The 26,461-nt window shown below is 45.1% G+C and overlaps 2 protein-coding genes and 1 long non-coding RNA gene across 3 annotated transcripts in view; 2 read left to right on the forward strand and 1 right to left on the reverse strand.

Moving 5' to 3' along the window:
* Nucleotides 1-14,385, forward strand: part of LOC307206908 — a 61,044-nt gene extending 46,659 nt beyond the window's left edge. Inside the window, exon 2 of the long non-coding RNA XR_013834524.1 lies at nt 13,736-14,385. This is a non-coding gene — a long non-coding RNA (uncharacterized lncRNA). The remainder of the gene's footprint in view (nt 1-13,735) is intronic.
* On the forward strand, nt 689-11,849 carry FAM162A (family with sequence similarity 162 member A). Its single transcript, XM_079960377.1, has 5 exons — nt 689-799; nt 2,994-3,131; nt 5,586-5,688; nt 10,282-10,390; nt 11,193-11,849. Exons 1-5 carry the CDS (start codon nt 784-786, stop codon nt 11,286-11,288), a joined length of 462 nt encoding a protein of 153 aa, XP_079816503.1. The 5' UTR covers nt 689-783; the 3' UTR covers nt 11,289-11,849.
* A 2,781-nt stretch (nt 14,386-17,166) lies between the features above and the next one.
* Nucleotides 17,167-26,461, reverse strand: part of KPNA1 (karyopherin subunit alpha 1) — a 37,022-nt gene continuing 27,727 nt past the window's right edge. Inside the window, exons 10-14 of the mRNA XM_079960319.1 lie at nt 26,345-26,423; nt 23,470-23,595; nt 22,790-22,917; nt 21,775-21,953; nt 17,167-20,084 (exon numbers count right to left, since the gene is read on the reverse strand). Coding sequence (XP_079816445.1) covers nt 19,897-20,084; nt 21,775-21,953; nt 22,790-22,917; nt 23,470-23,595; nt 26,345-26,423 — 700 coding nt within the window. The 3' untranslated portion in view covers nt 17,167-19,896. The remainder of the gene's footprint in view (nt 20,085-21,774; nt 21,954-22,789; nt 22,918-23,469; nt 23,596-26,344; nt 26,424-26,461) is intronic.

Consider the following 26,461-nt stretch of genomic DNA (forward strand, 5'->3'; position numbering starts at 1 on the left):
TGACCGGCAGAATCCGCGACCAAGAGAAAGAGACTGTGGAAGAAGATTGGAAGAAGTTTAAAATATATCTTAAGAGCTACTATAAAATTGAGGAGTGCTAAAATGCTAAGGGAGAGGAAGATGTAGAATTACAGCGGTAAATTGTGTTTAACTTGAGGGTGGATTTGAAAAGGAGAATGAATTTACATTTAATTGGCTAAAAGGGTTGTTGAATAATTGTAAAAAAAAAAAAAGGATGCAAAAAGGGGAAGGTATGGGGAAGTCCGGGAAATGAGGCTTATGGAAATATGGTTAAGAAATTATGATTTTTGTGTTTGTTTCCATGTGGTTATTGTTATGTTTGTTAAAAATTGGAAAATTAATTAAAAAATTTAATAAAAAAAAAAGAGAACAGAAATTGTGTGGTGGCAGCAGCAGCAGCAGCAGCAGCAGCAGGTACCTGAGGTACCACTGTACAGCCTTGTCGTCCTCCTCCTCCTTTCCCCATCCCTTGCTCCCCGTCCAGTTCTGACTGGAGCTGCTTCTTGTCCCTCCTGGAGATTTCTCCTCCTCCTCGCGAGTAAAGCCCGCCAGCTGCGCGCCCGCCCGGCAGGAGGAGGAGGAGGAGGAGGAGGAGGAGACGACGACGGGCCTCTTCCCGGCCGGGCAGCCCGCCTCCCCTCCCTCCCCTCGGCCCGGCCTCCCAGCTCCTCCTCCGGCTCCCGGCCTTCCGGCGGCGCGTTTCGTAAGCGGGCCGCCGGGGCCCGGGCGGGGTTGGGCGGCGGGGACGAAGCGGGCGGCGCCATGGCTGCAGCTGCCGGTGAGTGCCTCAGCTCGGCCGGGCCTGGTCCGACCTGGGCGGGGGGACGGCGGGGCCCGCCAGGCGGAGCCGGGGAGAGCCGGGCTCAGGGCGGGCAGCTCGCCCGGGCGACCTTGGCCTCCGCCGCGCGGGCTTGGGGAGAGAAATGCAAAGTGTTCTGGACAGAACATACTCCAGGGGGTGAGAGGATTCAGAATGGACTGGTAAATGTGGATTAACACATTAGTAATATATAGTGTATATATATATATATATATATATATATATATAGTATATATATAGAGTATATATAGTATATATATATATATATAGTATATATATAGTATATATAGTATATATGGGACGCAGGTGGCGCTGTGGGTTAAAGCCTCAGCGCCTAGGGCTTGCCGATCAAAAGGTCGGCGGTTCGAATCCCTGCGGCGGGGTGCGCTCCCGCTGCTCGGTCCCAGCGCCTGCCAACCTAGCAGTTCGAAAGCACCTCCGGGTGCAAGTAGATAAATAGGGACCGCTTACCAGCGGGAAGGTAAACGGCGTTTCCGTGTGCGGCTCTGGCTCGCCAGAGCAGCGATGTCACGCTGGCCACGTGACCCGGAAGTGTCTCCGGACAGCGCTGGCCCCTGGCCTCTTAAGTGAGATGGGCGCACAACCCCAGAGTCTGTCAAGACTGGCCCGTACGGGCAGGGGTACCTTTACCTTTACCTAATATATAGTATTGGTAAATATTGATTAGGGACGTGGGTGGCGCTGTGCGTTAAACCACAGAGCCTAAGACTTGCCGATCAGAAGGTCAGCGGTTCGAATCCCTGTGACGGGATGAGCTCCCGTTGCTCGGTCCCTGCTCCTGCCAACCTAGCAGTTCGAAAGCACATCAGTGCAAGTAGATAAGTAGGTACCACTCCGGCGAGAAGGTAAATGACATTTCCATGCGCTGCTCTGGTTCATCAGAAGCGGCTTAGTCCTGCTGGCCACATGACCCGGAAGCTGTACGCCGGCTCCCTCGGCCAGTAAAGCGACATGAGCGCCGCAACCCCAGAGTTGGTCACGACTGGACCTAATGGTCAGGGGTCCACTTTACCTTTATGCAGCTTCTTAATAGCTTTCAATACTATTAACCATGGTAACGTTCAGGGTGAGACATGGGTGGAACTGTGGTCTAAACCACAGAGCCTAGGACTTGCTGATCAGAAGGTCGGCGGTTCGAATCCCCGCGGCAGGGTGAGCTCCCGTTGCTCAGTCCCTGCTCCTGCCAACCTAGCAGTTCAAAAGCATGTCAAAGTGCAAGTAGATAAATAGGTAGCACTCTGGAGGGAAGGTAAACGGCGTTTCCGTGCGCTGCTCTGGTTCACCAGAAGCAGCTTAGTCATACTGGCCACATGACCCGGGAGCTGTACACCAGCTCCCTCAGCCAATAAAGCGAGATGAGCGTCGCAACCCCAGAGTCGGCCACGACTGGACCTAATGGTCAGGGGTCCCTTGACCTTTACCTAAATATTGATTTGTGTTTGACTTATGGCAGGCCAAATAGTTCATCACTAAAAATGTTTTAAGAGCGCCTGACCAACTCTTAACTAGCTGGGAAAACCTAGTCTGTGGCTCATTTTTGACACTTTCAAAAATGTGCGGCTTTTTCTGCTTTCTCCTCTTAGTGTTTTGAAGAATCCACTAGATACTTTGGTTATGACTTAAGTGTGAGATGGCTACTGATTATGTTTGAGTACCCAAAACCATATCTTTTCCAGTTGTGACCTTATGGAACCCATCAGGGTACCTTCTGATGAGCTTTCTCCCCCACAGGATTTTGTTGCTGTTGCTCTTATTAAATTTTCCAAAAAGAAACAAAAGCAAATGCAGTCAGAGAATACTCAAGGGCAGGCTTTGGGTAACAGGTTGTCCTGGGCGAGCACAAAATTTGGCACCCCCCACCCAAATAGGTCATTGTTCTTCCTACTGCTTTGTGGCCCCTCAGCTTGGCGCCTGGTGCAGGAGAACTACGTGACCATCTCAAATCCGGCGCTGTCGTACTTCTACCAGCACATCTTGCAGAGTTCAGTGGCGCTTTCCCTCTTAAATTCACTGTTTTGCTCAAGGACCTGAAGCCGAGAGTAGGGTCTTCTGCATTGTGTTACGTTTCTCTCTTTATGCTGCAACTTTTTCTAACATGTCACCTTTCTCTCTCCCCCCCCCCTCTTCCCAGGCATAGTTGTTAGGATTTTGGACAAACGTCTTCCTTCTGCCCTGCGTGCAAGTGGAGGACCATGCCGGTTCGTGAACAGGAGGATGTGCAGCAAAACCCAAGCAGAGAACGTGCAGAAGCCAAAACCCCAGGCTTCAGGTAAACCAGAATTATCTTCGTGCTTGATTGGTAATGTGGTGTTTCATGGAATCTGCTTCCCAAGTATTTGTGTGTAGGGCAGTAGCCTTACCCTTTGTGTAAATAACTGCATTTTGATGACCTGCCATTGACTACTACGTACAAATTCATTTCTTTCTTTTCTGCCATGTTTGGTTGTGCTGGAAAGAGCTGGGCATAGAACTATAGGTTCCAGCAGCATGCCTGGAAATCCAACATGTGTATTTGCATGTGACTGCCTCTGGTACTGATTGGTAGTATTTAAATTGTTTTATATGCATGCCCCAAATCAGATTTCTTTTTCCAGTATCTGAAAGAATGGGGGCATATCCACAAGTGTGCATGTAGCCCATCAACACTGAAGGAGAAGGTATAGCGCAATGGGAAGTAGTTGTTGACTGGAAATTAGGACAGTGAATGAACCCCGTGCATTCTCTGCATTGAGGATCTTATTTTCTTCATTAAATTTGTGCAATTTAAAAATGAGGAAGTAGATCCATGTACATTGTATGCAATGTGTGTGCTGGCTTTACCTTCACGTGGTGACTTGCTGTTTGATTTCCTTTCCATATAAACTTTTGACTAGCCTTCCTTTCTACGGCTATGTTTGCTTAACTATGTATGCTACCATATTTTGCAAGCCAAAGTCCATATGTGAGACTTGCTGAAATCAGGCCTTGTCTGTCTAAAGGGTTTGGGTGACTAAGGCTGCAATCCTAACCTAATTTACCTGGGAGTAAGCCCTACTTCTGAGCTGACGGTCAGCCACTAAGGCAGGCATCCCCAAACTCGGCCCTCCAGATGTTTTGAGACTACAATTCCCATCTTCCCTGACCACTGGCCTGTTAGCTAGGGATGATGGGAGTTGTAGTCCAAAAACATCTGGAGGGCCGAGTTTGGGGATGCCTGCACTAAGGACTTGGAAGTGGTTGATCATTAGTAAATGAAGGTGTTGTTGTGTAGGAAGGTGGATAGCTTGAAGATACCTCAGCCCATATTTTCTGAACTTGTTACTGTCTAGAAGCATTAAATCCTTTAATCTCCGGTTGCACCTTTGCCTTTCCGACTGTTTAGCATTTGGGACCAGCTGTCCCCCCCACGCTTTTTTTTGGTAGATAGACACTCATGAATAGGGAATGGGACATAATTGTTGTGTTCAAACGTACTGGTTGGTATGAGCTGAAGAATTTTCACCTTATCAGCAGTCTGAAACGCAGATAGCTTGCTACTGGTATTTTAAGCTCCTAAACCCCCATGGCCAAGACTCTTTAATTCTTTAATCATTCAGAAGTGGCTCAGTGTGCAAAGTGTTTTATCTAAATGCAGAAAAAAACCCATAGGGCTCAAAACCATAGTTGGTAGGATCAGGACTAACAATAAGTAGAGCTAGCCTACACTCTTGCAGACATGTACATACATGACACCCCCTCCTTGCAGAGGAGACAGGCGCCATCCTTCTATCTCTCTTGCACACAGCTGAGAAGAGGGTGAACCAGAGTCCCAGTATTTACTATGCCGCTGGCTTGTTTCCCGATCAGCCGAGTGGGGAGAGATTGTGTAATCCCAGCCCATATCTCTCCTCTGCCACTGCTAAGATGACCAGGAATAGCTGAGCAGTGGATAAAAGGGGAGAGTTTCAGGTACCTTGAGGTGCCAGCTCCTAATGAAACCAAGTTCCCCTGCCCCTCTCTTTTCCCAACAGGAAAGGTCAGGGACAAGATAAGCGAACTAGGCTGAAGCTTCTGTATTGGCTTCTGTATTGGTCACTGAGAAAGTGAATCCACTTCCTCTTCAGCCAGTAATAATCATAATTTATTATTTATACCCCGCCCATCTGGCTGAGTTTCCCCAGCCACTCTGGGCGGCTTCCAATCAAGTGTTAAAAACAATATAGCATTAAATATGAAAAACTTCCCTAAACAGGGCTGCCTTCAGGTGTCTTTTAAAAAGAAGATAGCTGCTTATTTCCTTCACATCTGAAGGGAGGGCGTTCCACAGGGCGGGGGCCACTACCGAGAAGGCCCTCTGCCTGGTTCCCTGTAACCTCACTTCTCACAGCGAGGGAACCGCCAGAAGGCCCTCGGAGCTGGACCTCAGTGTCTGGGCTGAACGATGGGGGTGGAGACGCTCCTTCAGGTATACTGGACCGAGGCCGTTTAGGGCTTTCAAGGTCAGCACCAACACTTTGAATTGTGCTCGGAAACTCAGTACAGAGCTGATCAGGCTGATGAAGCAATGACAGAGAGCTCTGCTGTGCCATCCTGATTGGTGGAGCAGGGACTCTGAGAAGAGTCCAGATGAAGGCCTGCGGGGGCCCGAGGCTACCCATACCTCAAGTAATTGGCTGTGCTGCAAGAGATCGCTATCTCGATTCCACCTTTTGGATAAGATGTTTGGTTCTCACGCGCTGCATTTTCTCTTCCCTGCTTTCTACAGCCTCTTTCAAAGTTCCAGGACACAAGCCCAGTGACTGGGACAAGAAGTTGTTGCTATGGACGGGCCGTTTCAAGAAGGAAGAGGATATACCAGAAACAGTGTCGTAAGTCTGAGTTTCACAAACCAAGCATTGAAAAACCCGCTTCAAACTGTACTTCCAGTGTAGCTAAAATGACTCTCTCCGTATATGACTCCAGTAATTATTTCATCCTAAAGCTGGGATATGCCCTTCGCAAAGGAATCTTTTATCTCCACCACCCATTTTTGTTAATCAGTGAAATGCAGATAGCTATTACAGCAAGATGTTCAAATTATTATTGGCTGCGTTCACACACAACAAAATAAGTCATGGCTTGTTTTAACCACGTCTTGTTCAAAAACCGTAGGTTGTCTCGTAGGCAGGAAAGCAAGCCGCAGCTTGGGTCTTCAGCTTGTTTTCCATCTACTCTTGCCTCGCACATCTGTAGCTTGCTGAAGGATAGGGGAACTATACAGACTGTGGCGAAGCAAGACGGTTTGGTTTGAACATAATGCTAAACGGTGGCTCTTGTAAGTTAACAACAAATATTGGCTCCGCATTATGGTTTGTTGCTAGAAAACAGACCTTGGTTAGTTTGGGTTGGGTGTGGATGTTCAAACAAGCCATACTCTGGGAAAGCAAACCACGGCTTAGCATGAAGCGCAAACCAGGCTAAAACTGCCATTTGCATAATTCTGGTTGTAATTTTTGGTAACATTCAGAGAATCCAGAATATTTTATAAAAGATGAGTGATTAGGAGGTGTAATGTGGCTTGGCTACATTTTAATCCCATCAGAAGTAGTCATGTGCAAGCTACGCTCTGACTGAGGGTTCTGAAATTCTCCTTGGAGACTTATTTCTTTGTCTTTCCCTCTGCCAACGTCTAGAATACCAGTTTGTTACACAGAGATGAACAGAGGCAGCCTGTTTTTTCACTGTGCGTCATTCGATGAGCATAAGGTGTAGGCTGGTTTTTAGGTCTGAGCCCCTTGAGCACTGTCCATCTTGGGGTTCTGAGCTTTCAGTAGATACAGGCTGGATAAAATTGGTGTCCATCTGACCTGTATCAAAGCCTTTTCCAGACTATGTTAGTTTTACATGGAGCAGTGAAGCATTTCAGAGAGCCTCACCTTCCTGTGCTGCGTGGGTCTGTGTGCTGTTTGACTACGTGTCTCAAGGAAATCCTATCAACAAAGAATATTATTGGGCTTGCAGATAATAATAATAATAATAATAATAATAATAATAATAATAATAATAATTTTTATTTATTTATTTATTTATTTATTTATTTATTTATTTATTTATTTCTTCTTCTTCTTCTTATTATTATTATTATTATTATTATTATTTATACCCCGCCCATCTGGCTGGGCTTCCCCAGCCACTCTGGGCGGCTTCCAACAAAACACTAAAATACAATAACCTATTAAATATTAAAAGCTTCCCTAAGCAGGGCTGCCTTCAGATGTCTTCTAAAAGTGTGGTAGTTATTTTTCCCTTTGACATCTGGTGGGAGGGCGTTCCACAGGGCAGGTGCCACTACCAAGAAGGCCCTCTGCCTGGTTCCCTGTAACTTGGCTTCTTGCAGTGAGGGAACCGCCAGAAGGCCCTCGGCGCTGGACCTCAGTGTCCGGGCAGAACGATGGAGGTGGAGACGTTCTTTCAGATATACAGGGCTGAGGCCGTTTAGGGCTTTAAAGGTCAGCACCAACACTCTGAATTGTGCTCGGAAATGTACTGGGAGCCAGTGTAGGTCTTTCAAGACCAGTGTTATGTGGTCTCGGCAGCCACTCCCAGTCACCAGTCTAGCTGCTGCATTCTGGATTAATTGTAGTTTCCAGGTCACCTTCAAAGGTAGCCCCACATAGAGCGCATTGCAGTAGTCCAAGCAGGAGATAACCAGAGCATGCACCACTCTGGCCAGACAGTCTGCGGGCAGGGAGGGTCTCAGCCTGTGTAGCAGGCAGAGTGCTTTTGTAGCTTCCTATCATATGTTCTTTGTAGTAGTAGTCACCCAGTGTGAAAAATAGTAGCGTTGGGCCTCTGCAAGGCTGATCAAGGGATCCAGACACTCAAAGCTTGCTGCTTGTTTTCAGCTGTGTCGAAGAGCAAAGCAATCGGCAGGAGCTGCCAGAAGCAACTGACTTTGAAATGTGATTACATTATCAGCTCTGTTTCCAGAAGTTACTGACTCTGTCATGCATGTTACTGATTCCACCAGTTAACTACTCAAAGGGCAAACTCTTAATGAAATTGTAGAAACAGGCACAATGACAGATTCAGGCAGAATAGATTGCACAGAGCTTCCCAGGCTTTTGTGTTAGCTCTTCCTTGATACAGTTCTGGACCAAGAATTATTTTGCAGATGGGCTTTTAGGGTTGAGTGCATAAAAAGCTGCAAAGATTTTGTGGGAACCCTGTTAGGTATATAGTGAGGGTGCTGAAGCACTAACCCAAATATTCTGAGATTTTGTCAGCTGTTTGCTTATTATCTTATTGAACATTTTTTCACACTGTTGACAGAGGTGATGACTACATGTTGGCTTGGAAAGGCAACATTAGAAATGTTTCCTCTCATAGGTTCTTTCCAGCTTTGACTTAATTGTGGTAGCAAGTTCCGCAGTTTAACTATGTGCTGTGTGAAGAAGTTTGGCCAAAATATTTCACCGTCCAGCTTCATTGGATCACCCCGGGCTCTAGAACCCTGGATGACCCTTCTCTCTAGAACCCTGGGTTCTAGAGAGAAAAGTATCTCTGTACCCACTTTCTTTTTTCTGTGCATCATTTTGCATAGCTTTGTGGTGTTCCCCTTTACTTTTTTTTCCAAACTAAAAAGCCCCAAATGTTGTAACCTTTGCTCATTTTGATTGCCATCTTCTCAACCTTTTCCAGCTTTGCAATATCCTTTTGTGGGGTGAGGAGACCAGAAATGTAGACAGTTCAGTCACACCATAGATTTGTACAATGGTACTGGCCGTTTTATTTTCTGCTCCTTTCTTCATGACTCCTAGCATGGAATTCGCCTTCCTCACAGCTGCCACAAATTGGGTTATCTGCCATGACCCAAGAACCTTTTTGTAGTGATTCCCAGCTTAGATCCTATCAGTTAGATAGACCCCTCTGGTGAAGTTGAGGGTTGCTGCTGTTGTTTTCCCCCAGTATAAATCACTTTACATTTGCTTACATTGAATGACATTTTCCATTTGCCCCTTCACTCAGACCTTCTCAAGCTCCTCTGTGTCATTAGTTGTTGGTAGATCATATGGGGACATCCTTGCGCACTAGGAATCGGGTTGTGTTGGCCTTTCTATTATGGCTGCCGAGTGACGACACTGTCTTTAATACGGAATAAACCATGGAAGAGAGACACAACCATCAGGAGGGGACCATACTGACATTTCTTCACTGTCAGAAGATCTCTTTTCTTCAGAGGTCCCACACTGTCTTTCTCTCTGCCTGGTCAGGTCCATTCAAGGGTTGATTTTAGGAGTGGTATGCATTGTGCAAGTATTCCTTTCCCCTTCTCTTTACCTTGCTTTGCAGCATCTGTGTGAAGATTAAGCTCCTGAGCACTTGGCTCCTCCTCCTCCTAGTATCTGCTAGTTTTTCGCCCTCCCTCAGAAGAGAAGGGACCTGTTGGTCCTTTTGAAGGCCAGAGTTGTGCCCTACCTTGTTCTAGGTCCTGCCTCTGCATGCCTCCCAATTCTGCTCTCCTGGTCTAAAGACTTCAAAAGCAGCCAATTAGGACTGGGCCAAGCCGGCAGTTCTGCCTGAATAAGAAAAAAACAAAAACCGGACACTTTTAACCCAAGCTCTAGGGCAGGGGTCGGCAACCTGCGGCCCATGGGCCACAGGCGGCCCTCAGGGGTCGTTTAAATGGCCACCGAGCTGTTTGAATATGCTGAGTTGGCGAAAATGATAAGATTAGATACGAAAAAGTAACAAAGTTTGAAGAGGAGTGGAGTAAATTTGTTGTGTATATACGGAATAACTGTAGAAGTTTAAAAACTGTAGCAGGTTTAACTTAAATCTTGTGATGTGGATGGAATGTAAATAAGAATCTGTAAGAGTGGATGTTAATTTGTGAAAGCCGAAGCAGGGAAGGAAGGAAGTCTGAGCGCGGCAAAGCGCGGGGTAAATAAGAAAACACTAAGATGCTGGATGCAAGAGTTTATGCAAGAGTTTATGTTTTATTTGACTTTGTTTTTGGAAATTTGACTTATGTTTTTATTTGTTTTTGCTTTTGAAAATCTAATAAAAAGTATTTTTCACAAAAAAATTAACGGCCCCCGAGCCAAGCTGCCTGCTTGGTGAGCCCCCCTCGCACTGTGCTAAACCGGTGCAGCGTAGAGCGGGGACTCGCTTCCGCGGTGCCAGAAATCATGTTTGTGCATGTGCAGGCACCAAAGATCGCGTCTGTGCAGGCACGATCCAGCCCATCTCTGTAGGAGTGAACCAGCCCAGGCAAGGTCAACCTTGCCGGCCCCTGCTCTAGGGGTTATGTAGTCCCCAGAATGGTACAATAATGGGTTTTGCCTTATGGCTTAGCAGCCTTTAACTAGATTCTTCCTTTGATTTCCCCCCATTAACAAGATGGTCAAGGCAGTGGAAGCAGCTATGGCTTGACAATGCTAATCCACGATAATTAATTTAGGATAATTCATTCTTTAAAGGTTTGAGATGGTTGATGCGGCGAGGAACAAGATGCGTGTGAAGATCAGCTACGTAATGATTGCCTTGACAATCATGGGCTGCATATTGATGGTCATTCTGGGGAAGCGGGTGAGTACAAAAGAGCTAAGAGGCTGGCAATAGCGTGGGGGGAAAGACCTAATGAACCAGCCTAACCTCTCAGGAACAGCAATTACATTGTGGGAATACTGCAGCAGGGAAAATGTGGGTGGTTGTATTTTTAATAAAGTAAATGGAAGGATAGACTATAGTTTACCTAAGAGATGGGGGGCGGGAAAGGAAGAAAGAGGGAATTAGAATCAAAGTCAGGGTAGGAGAAGCATGAGAATGGGAATTTCCCCAAATGTGGAATTCAGTGCCTTATCAGCAGTTTATGTCAATAGCTCTGTGGGAGATTGCTTATAGTTTTCATAAAATATATACTGTAATGTTAGCTGGAAACTGCAATATGGAGAGGGATTGAAATGCCCCCCCCCCCCCCGGCAGACAGGATTATAGCATCATGTTTGGCATCTCCATTTCTTGATGCTTAGTTACTCTTTTCTGCCTTTTCTTGAAAGCTCTGCTATTATCTGTTAGGCTCTTGAGGTGAGCAGGAGAGGATATATATGGGGGCTCTTCGTCCTGTTATCATTATTTGTTTCCTGAAATAAAGAAATTAACCTGTCTGACATAGAACCAAACAGTCTGGGTTCAAGTCTTGTAGTCCTTCAAGTAGTGCAGAGTCTTCCATTGAGTAGTCATGTCATAAGTCCTGGAGTCTAAAAAGTCTTTCAAGTCTTCATACAGCAAACCCGCAACTTACTTATGGGTTACATTCCAGGAATCACACCTAAAGCCAAAATAATGTATAGTCACATGGTTACTTTTCTTACATGCTTCTGTGCTGCAGGCTGTTGAGAGGCACGAATCCCTGACGAGCCAGAATCTGGAGAAAAAAGCTCGCTGGAGAGAGGAGGCCGCTCAGAGTGTCTCTGCCAAACCATAGTCAAGAGGAAGGACAATACTACAGAAGGCACGAGATGTATTGTTGTCTTTTAATTATAGAGGAGGAGGAGGGGCTTGAGGGAAGGCATATCCATTAGTCAAGGGTTGCTTCCGAGCTTCCAGAAAATAAAATTATTTTGTGGTAATCCTATGAAGATTTCATATTTTGGTAGTATCCAGTAACTATTCAGTTTCAAAGAAAGCTAAATACAGTTTCCAATTCCGTTCAGTTACTGTATGTATTAAAATATTCATTGCACCTTCTGTATTGGTCGATAGGCTTGTTGAAGCAAGGTATTGAATTCACCTTGAGTGACTAATAGCATACATAGGAATCTCTCTCTCTCTCTCTCTCTACACACACACACACACACACACGGTGGTAGCACAGATATCTTAATGGTGTGTGACCTAACGCTTTGAAACAGTAGTAATGGAATGTAGACGCTACCGCTTGCTCTCATATCATCTACCAGCCGTGAATGTTTTGGGATGCTAATATCTGTAATAATTCTGGTTTTCTGTTCTGTTGATATCATCCTAAAACCTTTGATTCTAAACTCTGGCATCTTCATTATTTCAGGATATAACTGGCATATGTGATTCTGCTCCAGTGCAGAACAAGTGCTCAGAACACAAAACTCATACATTGAAGTTGACAGGGTGCCTAATTCAAAAGTCTTTGATAAACACAGGGAAGTTCGGAGTTCAGAAAGTCTGGCTATGCATGAACAGACAAGCCTTTGCCCTGAGGATCATGCCCTCTAAATCCAACACACAGGATAGCACTAAAAGGAGATACTATTCAGGACTTCAATCCTATGCCCCAATGGCTTCAAGGAAGTATTAACAATTTTGGGGATAAAATGGTGGTCTGTGGAACCCACAGGAAAATTGGCAAGGGTCCTTGGAACACTTTCCTAACACTACTCTCTGGGATTAGTTGCTGATGTAGGAACAGAAACACTGTAAAAGTGTGTTCCTGGTACCTAGCAATCTCCTTAAAACAGGCATCAAAAGCTCCAGAAAAATACTTATACTGTCATACCTTGATTCTCAAATGTAATTGGTTCCAGAATTTCGTTCAACTTCTGAAAACGTTTGAAAACCAAGGTGTGGCTTCCGATTGGCTGCAGGAGCTTCCTGCACTCAATTGGAAGCAGCGTTGGGACGTTCAGCTTCCAAAAGACATTGACAAACCTGAACACTCACTTCTGGGGTTGCGGCGTTCGGGAGCCAAAATGTACGAGCACCAAAGCATTCGAGAACCAAGTATGACTGTACTCACTCTTCCCAGGGCGTGATCAGTCTGAATAAGGCCAATTCCAAAAACCAGGCTTGGTCCCACACTGAAATGGGCCTATATAATCAGCATCATCCACGATTACCTTCAGTTGCTCTGCTGTTACCCTCTTGACCAATAATGGGGCATTTGCAACTTGTCAGTCACCATCTGGTCCAGGTTTGACTTCTTTAAGAAATGGGCGCACTGATGCCTCTCTCTAAGAGCAACAGAGTCCACAAAACAATGCTAGGCATGGCACAGACACGACGTAAGATGCCACAACCGTTGCATCAAGATAATTCCAAAGACAAGTGTCTTCATCCTCGAAAGTGCTGCCCAAACATGTCAAAGTGGGACTTGGATAGATCCGCCAGGGTCAGCAGCGGCCATATGGGTACTTGATGCAATGGAGGCAGTGCAGTATGATTTTGCAGTGCTCACCATCATATGGTAGGTGCAGTTATGCACTCAAACCAGTGTTCATTATACCAGTATAGGTAAATAATTCCATGTAGGTAAGCAACAGCTACAGCAAAGATGTAGCACAAACCACTCTTTCAGTTTGGGTCTACTTAGCCTTGCCACCATGCATAGGTAAAGAGACCCATGACCGTTAGGTCCAGTCGCGGACGACTCTGGGGTTGCAGCGCTCATCTCACTTTATTGGCCGAGGGAACTGGCGTACAGCTTCCGGGTCATGTGGCCAGCAGGACTAAGACGCTTCTGGCGAACCAGAGCAGCGCACGGAAACGCTGTTTACCTTCCCGTCGGAGCGGTACCGATTTATCTACAGTGGTGCCCTGCAAGACGAATGCCTCGCAAGACGAAAAACCCGCTAGACGAAAGGGTTTTCAGTTTTTCGAGGCGCTTCGCAAGACGAATTTCCCTATGGGCTTGCTTTGCAAGACGAAAACGTCTTGCGAGTCTTGCAATTTTTTTTGCTCCCCCCCCCTTTTTCTAAGCTGCTAATAGCCGCTAAGCCGCTAATAGGGTTGCTTCGCAAGACGAAGAGACTCGCAGAACGGATTCTTTTCGTCTTGTGAGGCACCACTGTACTTCACTTTGATGTGCTTTCGAACTGCTAAGTTGGCAGGAGCAGGGATCGAGCAACGGGAGCTCACCCCATCACAGGGATTCGAACCACCGACCTTCTGATCGGCAAGCCGTAGGCTCTGTGGTTTAACCCACAGCACCACCCGCGTCCCTTGCATATTAGTGCTCAAATGACACAGGCTTTCTGTTGTTGAAAAGTTGTGATATGGCTTGGCAACAACAGAGACGCCAAGGGAAGGGGTTATGGATCATTAATGGCCCCTCACCCGTCTTTCCCCCATAAAGCACTGTGCATAGAAGCACATGCAGCATAGAATCATAGAACTGTAGAGTTGGAAGGGGCCACAAAGGTCGTCTAGTCCAACTCCCTGCAACGCAGGAAAGGTTTGCCCAATGTAGGGTGTGAATCCACAATCTTGAGATCAAGGCCAAGTAAAAGGGGGGTTGTATGGAGTGTAGGTTGTAAAAAGCACAATTTGTTATGCTGCACATCATTGCTGATCACAAGGCATGCCTTGGTCTGTAATTTACTAGCTTTGTGGAGCTTGAGCCAACATGAGATGACCTTTAACCAGCAGGGTTTTAAAAAAATAATTGAATTACGCAATTCAGGAGGTCTCTTATCTCTCCTTCCACCCCATCCCCCACCTACTGGTTGTCAAAAAATACTACTGATGCCCTATGCAGACAACATGGTCCTCATTCCATTTTCCCAATTGATTGTTATTAGCATTTGTTTGCTGTTATATGCAAAACAAAAGGGGGGGGGTCTCCAAGCAACATAGAATGATAAAATAGAAACAGGTAAAATTAATTAGAAACCACATTGAGAAAAGAGACTTAAAACACGAAGATTCTTAGAAGTGCTCAACCAACAACACAAATGTACCCCCTTCCTGCGTTCCCATCACAGGATAGGCTAAAATAGCACACAAAGGTTTTTTCTGAAGTGTAGGTAATCCAGATACTTTATGAAATATTGTGCATTGTAGAAATGTTTTTTTATTGTGCATTTTTGGTCTCATTTTATCTTGCACACTGCTCTGATGGCCTGTGATTTATAAATAATCTGAATCAGTAATTTATAAATATGTAAAATAAAAGCCTATCAATAAAAACTTAACCAACCTGGATAGTGATGACACCAAGTATGAGATTACTTGCCAAATTTGAAACTTCAATGGCCTGGTTTACATGACACTCTTAAGCCAAACCATGGCTTAGCACAAACATTCTGGCTTCCAGGGAGAAGATGTGGCTTTGTCCCTACCTAGTAGTTTTGTTGCTGCTCCACTCTTCAGATTTGCCGTGGTTTGGCTTAGCATGTCATCTGAACCTGTGCTTGTTTTAGTTCCCCTGGACAAACAAAAATAAAGCTCATAGAGATTACTTAAGCTATATTATTTGGGGAACTTTTAATTTCCAATTACAATGGTAAGTTTTTATCATTTGCTATCCTGAAAATGTATATGAAGATCTTGAATCCTCAGGGAGCAGAGACTTGCCCTTCAAAGCATTTGATCTGACACTCAAATTTGCCTTAGCCTCTATGGAGCACTGAGCAGATTTTGATCACGTTGTGATACTGGTCACCTTAATACATTAAGGCATAGTATTAGCCCTCCTGCCCCGATTCTAGTATTTATCACATATCAGGGTGTGGTGTGAACCAATTTCTTTTTGTTTCCTTGAAAAATGGCACCTGGGTATCTGAAGCAAACAGAGCTTTGGCAGTATTCAATATGCTCATTGCACGCTTGCAAAGATAACTGCTAGTCCAATGGGACTTCCCCTCTCCTTCCCCCAGGCACCTCCACACACCCCAAATCTGCTTCAGATGGTTGGGGGGAACCCCAAAGCAGGTTTACGGGGAGGAAGGGAGAGGGTTCCATCACACCTGTGTAATATTTACCTTAGTGTTACACTGAATGCAACCTTTTTTCAAGAGATCTATGTTATTCCACTGGTGGATCAGGACTGGACACCAACTTCAATTGGGGTGCACTATTGCCACTACAGAAATATTTTATAGAAAAGCCTTGAGCACTAATCGCTCATTAACCCACTTGATAGAGAGTTCTTCTGAAGATAAAAATGGTAGGGGAGAACTCCATGCATTGAGTAACCATGTAAGATGCATAGAATTAAAAATAAAAAGGCCCACTTCCTAGGGCAGAGGATGTTACACTCAGTAGTAGCCTGTTATTTTCAAGGGCAATATATCTGAACTCACCTGGTTTATATAGGAGAAAGTAATGGCATACACTCCAGGCATGGAAAAACTTGGCCCTCCAGCTGTTTTGGGACAACAACTCCCATCATCCATAGCTAACAGGACCAGTGGTCAGGGATGATGGGAATTGTGGTCCCCAAATAGCTGGAGGGTCAAGTCTGGCCATGCCTGGCATACACTCAGGGGTGTTATGGGGGCTCCTGCTAATTGAAGCCTCTGGCAAGCAAGGGCAGGTTTTACTCAACTGAACCCCCAGCTACAACCCATTGGCTTTGTCCTGTACAACTCCGTGGCGTTTTGGGAACATGCTCATATGGAGATCCATTTGCTGAGTCTAAAACGTATCACTGGCTTTTGTTACAAGGCAAACTTCACAGTCCACTTTTGGGGTCACAAAAATATCTCATCTGTAGCTTTTCATAGTACAGTAGTTTGGCTTGGGCATAATGTATACCATATCCCATTTTTCTGGGTACCAAGAAGTTCCTTGAACACCGCGGGGGATGTCATACTACGCATTTCTATTGAGATTTTTAACTTCTCTAATAAAGAAGAGCGCCATGATCTCTGAATATACAAATTCAGTTCTTGATAGAGCCTAGAAATAGTTTTCATTCTAATTCAGGTATCTTGGGCTACATGTATACAGAATTACTACCCAAAACACAGGGCTAAATGTACATATTTCAAAAGATGTATCTTTAAATTATATATTCCTCCCCCTACCTTTTGTGGCCTGCCCCCCCCCCCCAGTAAACAGGAAGTAATCCTCATGCTATTATTATACACTCTATGGCTTTGGAAAATGATTTATAGATTATGGTATGGACCCTAAATGCTTCCTTCAATCAAATCACATTTGAACAAGGGTGCCGTCTCCCTTAAACCTAATATGCAACAATGGGGGTCTCTCTGCCAGAGGCATTCAATACAGCAGCTTTGGGCCAGTAGGGACAGAAGGCACAATCACTGCCAGGTTCATATCAATTTCCTTCCTGCCCTTGCTCCCCCCCCCCAGCAAAAAATGCAGGCAGTGTTCTGCTCATCCAGGTCAGCAGGTCAACACTGAAATAATATTTATGTGTTAGTGCAAGCCTTCAAAGGTTTAGGAAGTGTGGTTTGACGCTTCAACTCATTGTCCAGAACTTTTACGCAGCCACCTCCATCTCACAGAGTTGACCTGCTGTCTCTCAACTTTGGATTGTACAGGATATTCTGATTTGCGTATGTACATCACCACAGCAGCTAACAGAAAGAAGCACCACATTAGCCCTACTTTTAAAAATGAAAGAAAAAGACAGCACTCCGTTTCACTTCTATGTATTTATGGTTTAATTCACTCCTTTGAAGAGAGAATTCATTATTTCCTAGCGGGAACACCAATGCACCACGTTCTCACTAGCTTGGGAGAAAAACTTTCGGTGTGAGAAAGATATAGGATGTGTGTAAATATACATATATACATACACATTAGCACACACATTGGAGGAGTGTGCCTGTGCATATATACTCTAGGTAAGCACACACATATACACACTGTCAGTGTTTGTGCATGTGAGACATTTCTGTACCACATGCACCCTTCAATGAAATTGGCTTAGAAAATATGCAGCTTGCTGCCCCCCGAAAAACTATCAATTAAAGTACATGATTTGAAACAAATCTTATAGAAATGACATGTCATCAGTAATTTACACTTTAAAAAACTCAGCCACAAAAAAAATCTGAAAGCTGAAACAAGATTGCTATTCATCAGTGCTGCTACCACCCTTAAAGAAACATGGTTTACTATGGGATATAAAGGCAACATTGAGGTTGTTATAAAGATTAGCCACCTAATTTAAAGAACAAACCAACCAGACTGTACTTCATTTTTTGCCCACAATACACCCCATGAAACTACTCTTCTCACACCTCGCTTACCTTTCTTGTACATTGTTTGCTTCCTGTTCATTGTGGATTCTTTCTCCCATCTGCGGTTTTGGTGCCTTTCCCCCCCCTTTTAAACATCAATCCAGGCAATCCTGCTGGATTTGGTTACATGATGATCCCACTATGCTGAATCAGAGAGAGGCCATAGACTCCTTCTCTCATAGTAGGGGGCCAACTTTTTTTGCCTGGTTTTAAATTCCCCCGGAACAAGAACCAAAATGGGAAATAAGTTTATTGCAAAACACATGCCCGCCCCCCATCTCAGCCCAGCCCTAATTTTAAAGTTACAAACAACTGAAGTTGAAATGGTAACCTAGAGATGCTTCTTCACAGAGCAGCACAAAACTAAAGGAAGTTAACTTAAGAGGGTGGAGGCTGATGAAGAATGGACAGAACTGGCAGCTGCGAGAGCTCCCATCCTAAAAGCACAGACATAGATACAAAGTGTTCAGGAGAAGGGTCAGTCACACAGAAGAACACTGATGAGACCATACCTCCTAATAGGTTGACAAAGTATATTTCCTTGCAGGCGATGTCAAGTTTTCTTCCATTAATTATAACATGAAGAATCTTGTCAAACAATTCTGACAACAGAATTTATTATGTATTCACAATGTTTGTGATGGAAGGTCAAGTCCTGGAAAGTCAAACTGACTCAAGGTCAGGGTGCAAGCCTCCCGCAAGATCCATGCATTCACAAGAGAGTGAACAACACTGCTGATAATGGCGGATGCCAAGTTAAATTAAGACTATGCTGTCGGAGTCGGCTGGCCTTGGACTAGGTGAAGAGGTTCAAAACAATTGGCGTTCATATCCAATGTCTTCGGTCCGAGCGTATCGGAGAGCCACCATCTTGGTGCTAGTCAAGAGAGCATTCTACAGACACACGGAGACGGCACGACAACACCCCTGGTTGCTGCAGGAAGCTGATGGCGTTTGGCCAGAGATCAGCTGTACTAAGGATTAAATAAGCGGTGTCAGTCAAGAATATTAGGCAGATGATTTCAGAACTTAGGTTTCATTAGTCATAAGAGCGTTCTATGTGCCTTTAAGTGAAGTTTATAGAATCCAGGTGTCCCTTTCTGGCCTGACTTAGAAGCTACAGTCCACGTAAGCAGAGGTGGCCCAGGGAGCCCGTTATCTTCTTTGCTTCAATATTTTAGCATGTCAAGAATTTACAACAGAATGTGATTTACAGACAGCCCTGTTCAACCAAGACGTTTACAAAAACTCAAGCGTGGATTTCTCAGCAGGAACCATGTTAATGAGGACCACTTTCGAAACTTGAAAGAGATTTCAGTCTGAATGTAGAGGGAGCCAATTGATGCTGTGGTAGATGGACAGGAACAGTTCCTCTATCCCTGACGTGATTTCGGACATCTTCAAAAGAGCCCTGGCTGCCCCATGGGAGGTACAGAGAGATGGGCTCCGTTCCTCATGCAGACAGAAGAGAACAAACCCCATGCGGTTGAAGTGGCAGCATAGGAATTCTGCCTGCTGTCAACTGTTCATTGTTCCAAGAACCTGGAGCAGCTTATTCACTGGCGGCTGTAAGTGCAGGGAACAGAGAGCTCCTTCCTGTATCTCTGTGTATCATATATGTATATATATAGTATACATACATATATATAGATTAACAGAAGCCCAAGCTGCCACACACAGAACCACCACCATTCAAAATTCTGCGTGAGCCTCAAATGAGACAGGCACTTTAGGAGTGCCTGGAAAGGAAGAGTCTCTCGAATCCTCTTTGTCGATAGCAAGAACACTGCAACACGCACACAGACACACAAAGGAAACTCCACCCTTGTTTTAGAATCTAGGATTACACCACTTTAGTGTGTACTTCATTGGGGAAAACTGACATCTTTGCAGAAGTGCCCAAGCTCTGGAGAGATGGGCACAGCAGCTAGGGTAAGCCCTTACCGAAGTGGCGTCCTACAACAAAGAGCCAAATGTTTTCCAGTTGTGTTTGTAAGGAAGCGTGTGTGCAAAGCAAGCAAATGAGCTCACACAGGTTTATGGAAAACAGGACCACTCTGTGGGCAACTCAGAGCTCTACAACAGGGCTGGATGGGCAAGTGCAACGCAGTGCACAGGAGCGCCTCACAGCTGGAAACCTTCCATGGGAGCCTCACACTGCTGGAAGATGTACTGCTGCTGGCCAAGATCGACTTGCGGGGCGATGCTGCTATCTTCCTCCTCCGTCCCAAAGTAGTGCTCAATCAGATCAAAGGCCTTCTGGTAGATTTCTTGGTTCTCGTGACTCTGGAGGAATTCAATCTTATCCAGGCCTGCAAGAAAAATACACAGAGCCCCTCAGTTGCTGAACATGAAGGTATACCTGAACTGCATCTTTGTCAACGATGGAGAACCTCTGGCTCTCCAGATATTGGTGGATTCCCCATCACCCCATATCATTTGCCATGCTGGTTGGGGCTGACAGTAGCTAGAGTCCCCAAACATCTGGATGGCCACAGGTTCCCTATATGTACATGTTGCTGAGAAGGGGGTGGGGCAAAGACGGAGCGAGATACACAGACCAGGCTATCTGAACTGCAGCATCAATTAAAAACCAGGAGACTCCACTGAGACCCTACAAAGATTCTAACGGCAGAAGTTTCCATTGCTACTGGAGCTATCCCACCCCACAACTGCCTCTTCATTACTTCAGACTTTGCAGGTGCTGCTTAGGTAATGATGTGGTAGAGAAATATTAAAATGCTCTGCAAAACCCTCAAGTGCTGTAATCCACAAAAATGCACTTAAGAGGATCTTTATGTCCTGCCCGGTGCAGCAGCTAAGCCTGCAGCCTAACTGCAAGATTTTGGTTATATTTATATTTTGGCGTTTGTAAAGGACCCCTGGACGGTCCAGTCAAAGGCGACTATGAGGTTGCGGTGCAGACAGCTTTCTGGGTCATGTGGCCAGCATGACTAAACCGCTTCTGGCGCAATGGCACACTGTGACGGAAACCAGAGCGCACAGAAACCTTCCCTATTTATCTACTTGCACTGGTGTGCTTTCGAACTGCAAGGTTGGCAGGAGCTGGGACAGAGCAATGGGAGCTCACCCCGTTGCAGGGATTCAAATCGCCAACCTTCTGATCGGCAAGCCCAAGAGGCTCAGTAGTTTAGACCACAGCGCCACCTGTGCTGCAGACTGTAAGCGACCACAAATATGAAGAGGTATTTCCAAAATTCTGCTTTTATTTTGAAAAGAGGTACTGCCATTATCTTTGTATCCAGCATTTTCTGCAGAAATGAACCAAGTTGGAAAAGGTTCCGAAAAAGGCACCAAAATGATCAAGGGGGTGGAGATGCTCCCATATGAAGAATGGTCGCAGCATTTGGGACTTTTTAGTTTAGAGAAAAGGCAAATAAGAGGTGACCTGATAGAAGCCTATAAAATTATGCATGGCACGCAGAAAGTACATAGAAAAGTCCCCACCCCCCTTGTAACACCTAGAATTCATGAACATCCCATGAAACTGCATGTTGGAAGATTTAGGACAAATATAAGAAAGTACTTCTTCATGCAGTGTATAGTCAAACTATCGAACTTGCTTCCTCAGGAGGAAGTGATAGCCAACAATCTGGATGATTTTGGAAGACGATTAGACAAATTCATGGAGGAGACGGCTATCAATGGTTATTTCCTCCACTGTTGGAAACCATGAGAGGGGAGAGTCCTCTTGTAGACAACTGGCCTGATCCAGCAGACTATTCTTATGTTCCTAAATGCTACTTGAACTGGAAAATTAAAAGCAACTGAGGAAGTATCAGAAGTTGTTACAAAGGAAGATTACTAGAAAGAAAAAATATGGGCCAGAAAATGTACAGTAGGTCCTCGCCCCCGACACTGAAAGAGTACAATTTTGCTTGGAAAGTCTTCCATTTACTTTGAGGTCATAATGAACCATGAGAAACGAGGCAAAAGCTGGATAGTCTAATATGGATGTTACCCACCAGCAAATCCCCTTACCGTAGGCTTCCTCAATGAGTGCACAGTATGGGTTAATGCCAGTTCCACTTCGCCTGGCTTCTTGCTCGCCCAGTCTCAGGATGTTTTCCAGCCCATTAAGAGCCACCTGCACAATCTTCGAGTCCATTACCGTAAGGAGGTCACAGAGTGGTTTGATGCAGCCAAGTTCTACCAGGTACCTGAAAACCACAATGGATTGGGAATCAAGACAACTAGAGGATTCGGCTTGGCAAAGTGGCAGCACCACTTCTGGCATCTTGGTTAAAGGTAAAGGTAAAGGGACCCCTGACCATTAGGTCCAGTTGTGACCGACTCTGGGGTTGCGGTGCTCATCTCGCTTTATTGGCCGAGGGAGCCGGCGTACAGCTTCCGGGTCATGTGGCCAGCAGGACTAAGCCACTTCTGGCGAACCAGAGCAGCGCACGGAAACGCCGTTTACCTTCCCGCCGGAGTGATACCTATTTATCTACTTGCACTTTGACGTGCTTTTGAACTGCTAGGTTGGCAGAAGCAGGGACCAAGCAATGGGAGCTCACCCCGTCGCAGGGATTTGAACCGCCGACCTTCTGATCGGCAAGTCCTAGGCTCTGTGGTTTAACCCACAGCGCCACCCGCGTCCCGCAGGCACCCTCAAAAGCACGAAGAGTTCTCGAGAGAGAGGAACAGTGTTCCGCTCACCCATGTCCAGTGGATAACACTCAGTGATATGAAGAATCTGGGCAGTTCTTCTAGAAAGTGAAGCCTTAGAAGAGGCTGACCAAAACAGTGCAGACTGGAGTGGGGAAATCTCCAGATATTGCTGGACTACTACTGCATAAACTCTGGCCATTAGCTATGCTGACCAGAGGTTCCCCCCTCCTGACAGAGATATGAGAAAACATGTATGAACAGAGCAGGCATCTTTTGGTCAAGGGGGATGGGGAGTGCAGGAGAAAAGAGAAACTTTGCAGCACCAGCTCTCAGCACAACCCTTCCACCATGAAGGTCTTTGTTTGGAAAGCTTGCTGGCACTTACTTGATCTGCTCAGCAGAGCCACCAGATGTTGCATTAGTAATAGCCCAAGCCGCTTCTTTTCTTGTCCGAAACTCGGCAGTTTGCAATATACTTATCAGAGCTGGGAAAATGTTGGCATCTATGACAGTCTGAAAAATAAACAAGGTCTTAATAGCAGATTTAAAAATCAGGATTATTTGCTTCAACACAGTAATATGACACAGAGTGCTACAGCGAGGGGGGAAAGTATTTGATCCCCTGCTAAATTTATGAGAACACAGCCAGTTACGTCTCGTGTGTTTATTGAGGATGCTTTACGTGACCACAGGTTTGTTCTTTGTTTAGACCAAATAACCAGCTTGAGTCCAGCAGAAAGGGGGATGGCGCAGGTTACTCTAATCATGGAAAGCTGGATTCACCAGTGGTTTTCGTTTGCTTGTTTTGTTTTGTATTCAACAGTATTGAGCATCCATCTCCAACTGGTCTAATATTTTGTGGGGGGAGGAGTAGAGTTAAAATTAGAGTTGTTCTCCTGACATTTCCCAGTTCTGATCTTGAATTTATAAAAGTCTGCTGAAAATGCCAAACAAGATACAAGCAAGAGCATGTAATATTCTGCCAAAGTCTGCATGGACAGCAATAGATCTAAGAATCTGATTTTGTGCTGGCAAGTGAACCTCTGAGCCAACCAGCTTTATTACCTGAATCTGCGCTCTGTTTCCAGCTGTGATGTTTGATATTGTCCAACATGCTTCCTTTTTGATTGATTCTTTAGGACTGCTAAGCAAGTGTAGTAAACTCTGCAGAGCTGAACAATTCAGTATTACCTGGGAAAGGGAAAGAAAGAGATTGATTTTTGACTGCATCCAAAAGATGGATCTAAAAATTCCATGCACACTTACCTTAAGGAAACACGAGGAAAGCATAATAAAGAGATTTTTTCCTTATCTAAAATCAAAAGAATATGCTGAGAAAAAGCAGAAAGCTCAAGGAAGTAAAGGGGAGAATAAGATAGCAGTAGTCTGCCTGAAGATAAAATCAAGTGGGAAGAAAAGTGGGGAAAGAACGAAAGAGGCAGAAAAGGCAACATAAAGGTATTTCCATGCACAGAAAGCACTGTCAATGTCAGGAGAAAATACTGAGCAGGGCATGAGAGTTTGAAGAACTTGACGGAGAAGACAGGTGCACTTAATACCTTTCTCGTCTCAGATTTAGTGGAAAGTAAGCTGTCACTGATGAGGCAGATATTCTAAGTTATGTAAGTGTTAATACTGTTAAAGACTGCATAGGTAGGCATTTTCATATTAACGAATCTAACCAATGAGCCTAGATGTCTCACACTCTAACCCTGTAAATATAAGGTGAGCAAGAAAGTAAATGTGAAAGAATGGAAAATATTATTTTGAAAGCTTAAATTTCTCCCACAATGAAGTGGCAGGCTTTGCCAAAGAAGAGCAAGGAGGGGTTGTTTATCATTAGACTTTATTTATTTAACAAGTCTCACAAGACTTGCTCTTGGAGCCCATTAAGGATACAAAGGGTGGGTTTTGCCACTGTACAGCAGGTGCACAACTGATGAGAACTGTAAGCAAAGGAGAGGAAGAAAGGATTCTGGTCAACATTACAAAGATGTGTTTACAAATGCAGGTGCAAGAGATACAAAGAAAGTCTACTCAAAATATTAGAGACCACCATGCTCAAAAGACAGCTTTACAATCTAACACTGAGCAAGGGTGCATGCTCAGAACTTGACTTGAAAACTCCAAGATGCTGAACTGAAATAAGAAAGCTGAGTAGCACAAATAGTGCTGGGTTCCTAGGCACTAACAAAAAATCAGTGAAAAGGATATGCACAGATACCCTATAGCCAACAAGCTCAAACAGTGTTTCCCAAACTGTGGGTCCTAGCACTTTTCCTGAGCAGATTCCAGAAAGAAAGTCTCCCTGCCGCAACTAGGTGAACAGCACACTATCACTGGGAGCATCACTGAGGAGACAGACTCCTTTCCTTCCTGTTATGCTGAATTTCTATTCGGCTACATAGTGCCTATTTATACATGGGTGGCGCTGTGGGTTAAACCACAGAGCCTAGGACTTGCCGATCAGAAGGTCGGTGGTTCAAATCCCCATTACGGGGTGAGCTCCCGTTGCTCAATCCCTGCTCCTGCCAACCTAGCAGTTCGAAAGCACGTCAAAGTGCAAGTAGATAAATAGGTACCACTCCGGCGGAAAGGTAAATGGCATTTCCGTGCGCTGCTCTGGTTCGCCAGAAGCGGCTTAGTCATGCTGGCCACATGACCCGGAAGCTGTACGCCGGCTCCCTCGGCCAGTAAAGCGAGATGAGCACCGCAACCCCAGAGTCGGTCACGACTAGACCTAATGGTCAGGGGTCCCTTTACCTTTACCTATTAGAACCATCATCACCAGGTTACTCACTATATTGATATGCTCACGTTTTCTGTTGTAGAGGAAGGTCAGGCTCAAAAAAGTGGAGTTAGCATATAGTTGGCTCTGACTTCAAACATTTTGAGAAGTATGATACTAAAGAATGCCACGAGCAATTATGTATGTCTTACAGATTTAGCCGTATCCTAGAGAGTTGGAACTAGCAAGCACAGGCATGAGTATTTCAAGGAGAGCGCAGGCCAAGGACACCAGGAATAAGGCCAATGTAGCTTTCTGAACACAGGATTTCAAGGCACAAAACCTCAAGGAGGTTTAAGGGGGGAAAAGGGTTGAATCCAATGAAGTCATTGCATGGGCAGAAAGAGTTCTATTTGCACAATAGAACTTCTCCTCCTCCAACCCCCATACCTGCTCCAGAGTGTTGGAAGTGAGGAGATTTCACCCCTCCCATTCCAAGAATCTGCTGATGTTCTCTGCCGATTCTCCAGAAAGGAGGGGGGTGGTTTCTGCTCACTACTTATTCCGCTCCAGCCTCACATCAAAGAGAGAGACTGAGTGTTAGAGAGAGAGAGAGAGTTATCTTTGTATAGATAAGGTTGCTGCTAAGAGCAGCTGCAGACACTCAGTGCAGTTCAGCTTCTTCATTTAGCTCTGTATATAGTTTGTATGACAGTTGTAGATAGAATAGAAGTAGTTATTCTACAGAGCTGTTCTCCGAGTGGTTTATGCTCTGCTGTGCAACGACTGTCTTCGGAAGTGAATCTGGTGCTCACAACTCTGAGTTGTGAGTCCACAGCACTTTGACCTGTTCCTGGACAGAAGGTGGTCTCTGGAAGTGCTGCCCCAGCTCGCCTGGCTCAGAGAGTGGCTGAAGTGGATGAGTCCAGTCGGTGGCACTGGCTCAGGGGCAATGCTGACAGGGAGAACCCCCAGAAAAGATTTGGAGGGGAATGTGTGGGGTGCACAGAGGGTGGAGAGGAAGGAAAAGTTCCACTGTATGAGCAGAAGTTGTTCTGCTTGTGCAACATTTTCACAGGATATAACCCACAAGACATGTTCAGCTCTATGAAGCCTCTTAAGGCTGAGGACTGAAAGAAAGAGATTTACTTCTATTCAGTTACTGTGAAAACTGGAATCAGTAAATGTTGTTGCAGTGAGCAGTGCTTATACCTGGGTCTGGATATCATCCCCTGTAACAATGTTCCCAACTGCTCGCAAAGCAGGAGACACCACTTTGTAGTCGTTATGCCTAAAAAAAGGAAAAAAAGAAAAGCTTCAGTTTAACAG

The sequence above is a fragment of the Podarcis cretensis genome (genome assembly GCF_951804945.1).
Source record: "Podarcis cretensis genome assembly, chromosome: 17".
NCBI lineage: Eukaryota > Metazoa > Chordata > Lepidosauria > Squamata > Lacertidae > Podarcis > Podarcis cretensis.

Excerpts from the sequence above, each read along its gene's own strand:
- FAM162A (XM_079960377.1), top strand. Across the intron at positions 3,132-5,585 it reads GCCAAAACCCCAGGCTTCAG|CCTCTTTCAAAGTTCCAGGA; the intron begins GTAAACCAGAAT and ends TGCTTTCTACAG. Across the intron at positions 10,391-11,192 it reads TGGTCATTCTGGGGAAGCGG|GCTGTTGAGAGGCACGAATC; the intron begins GTGAGTACAAAA and ends TCTGTGCTGCAG.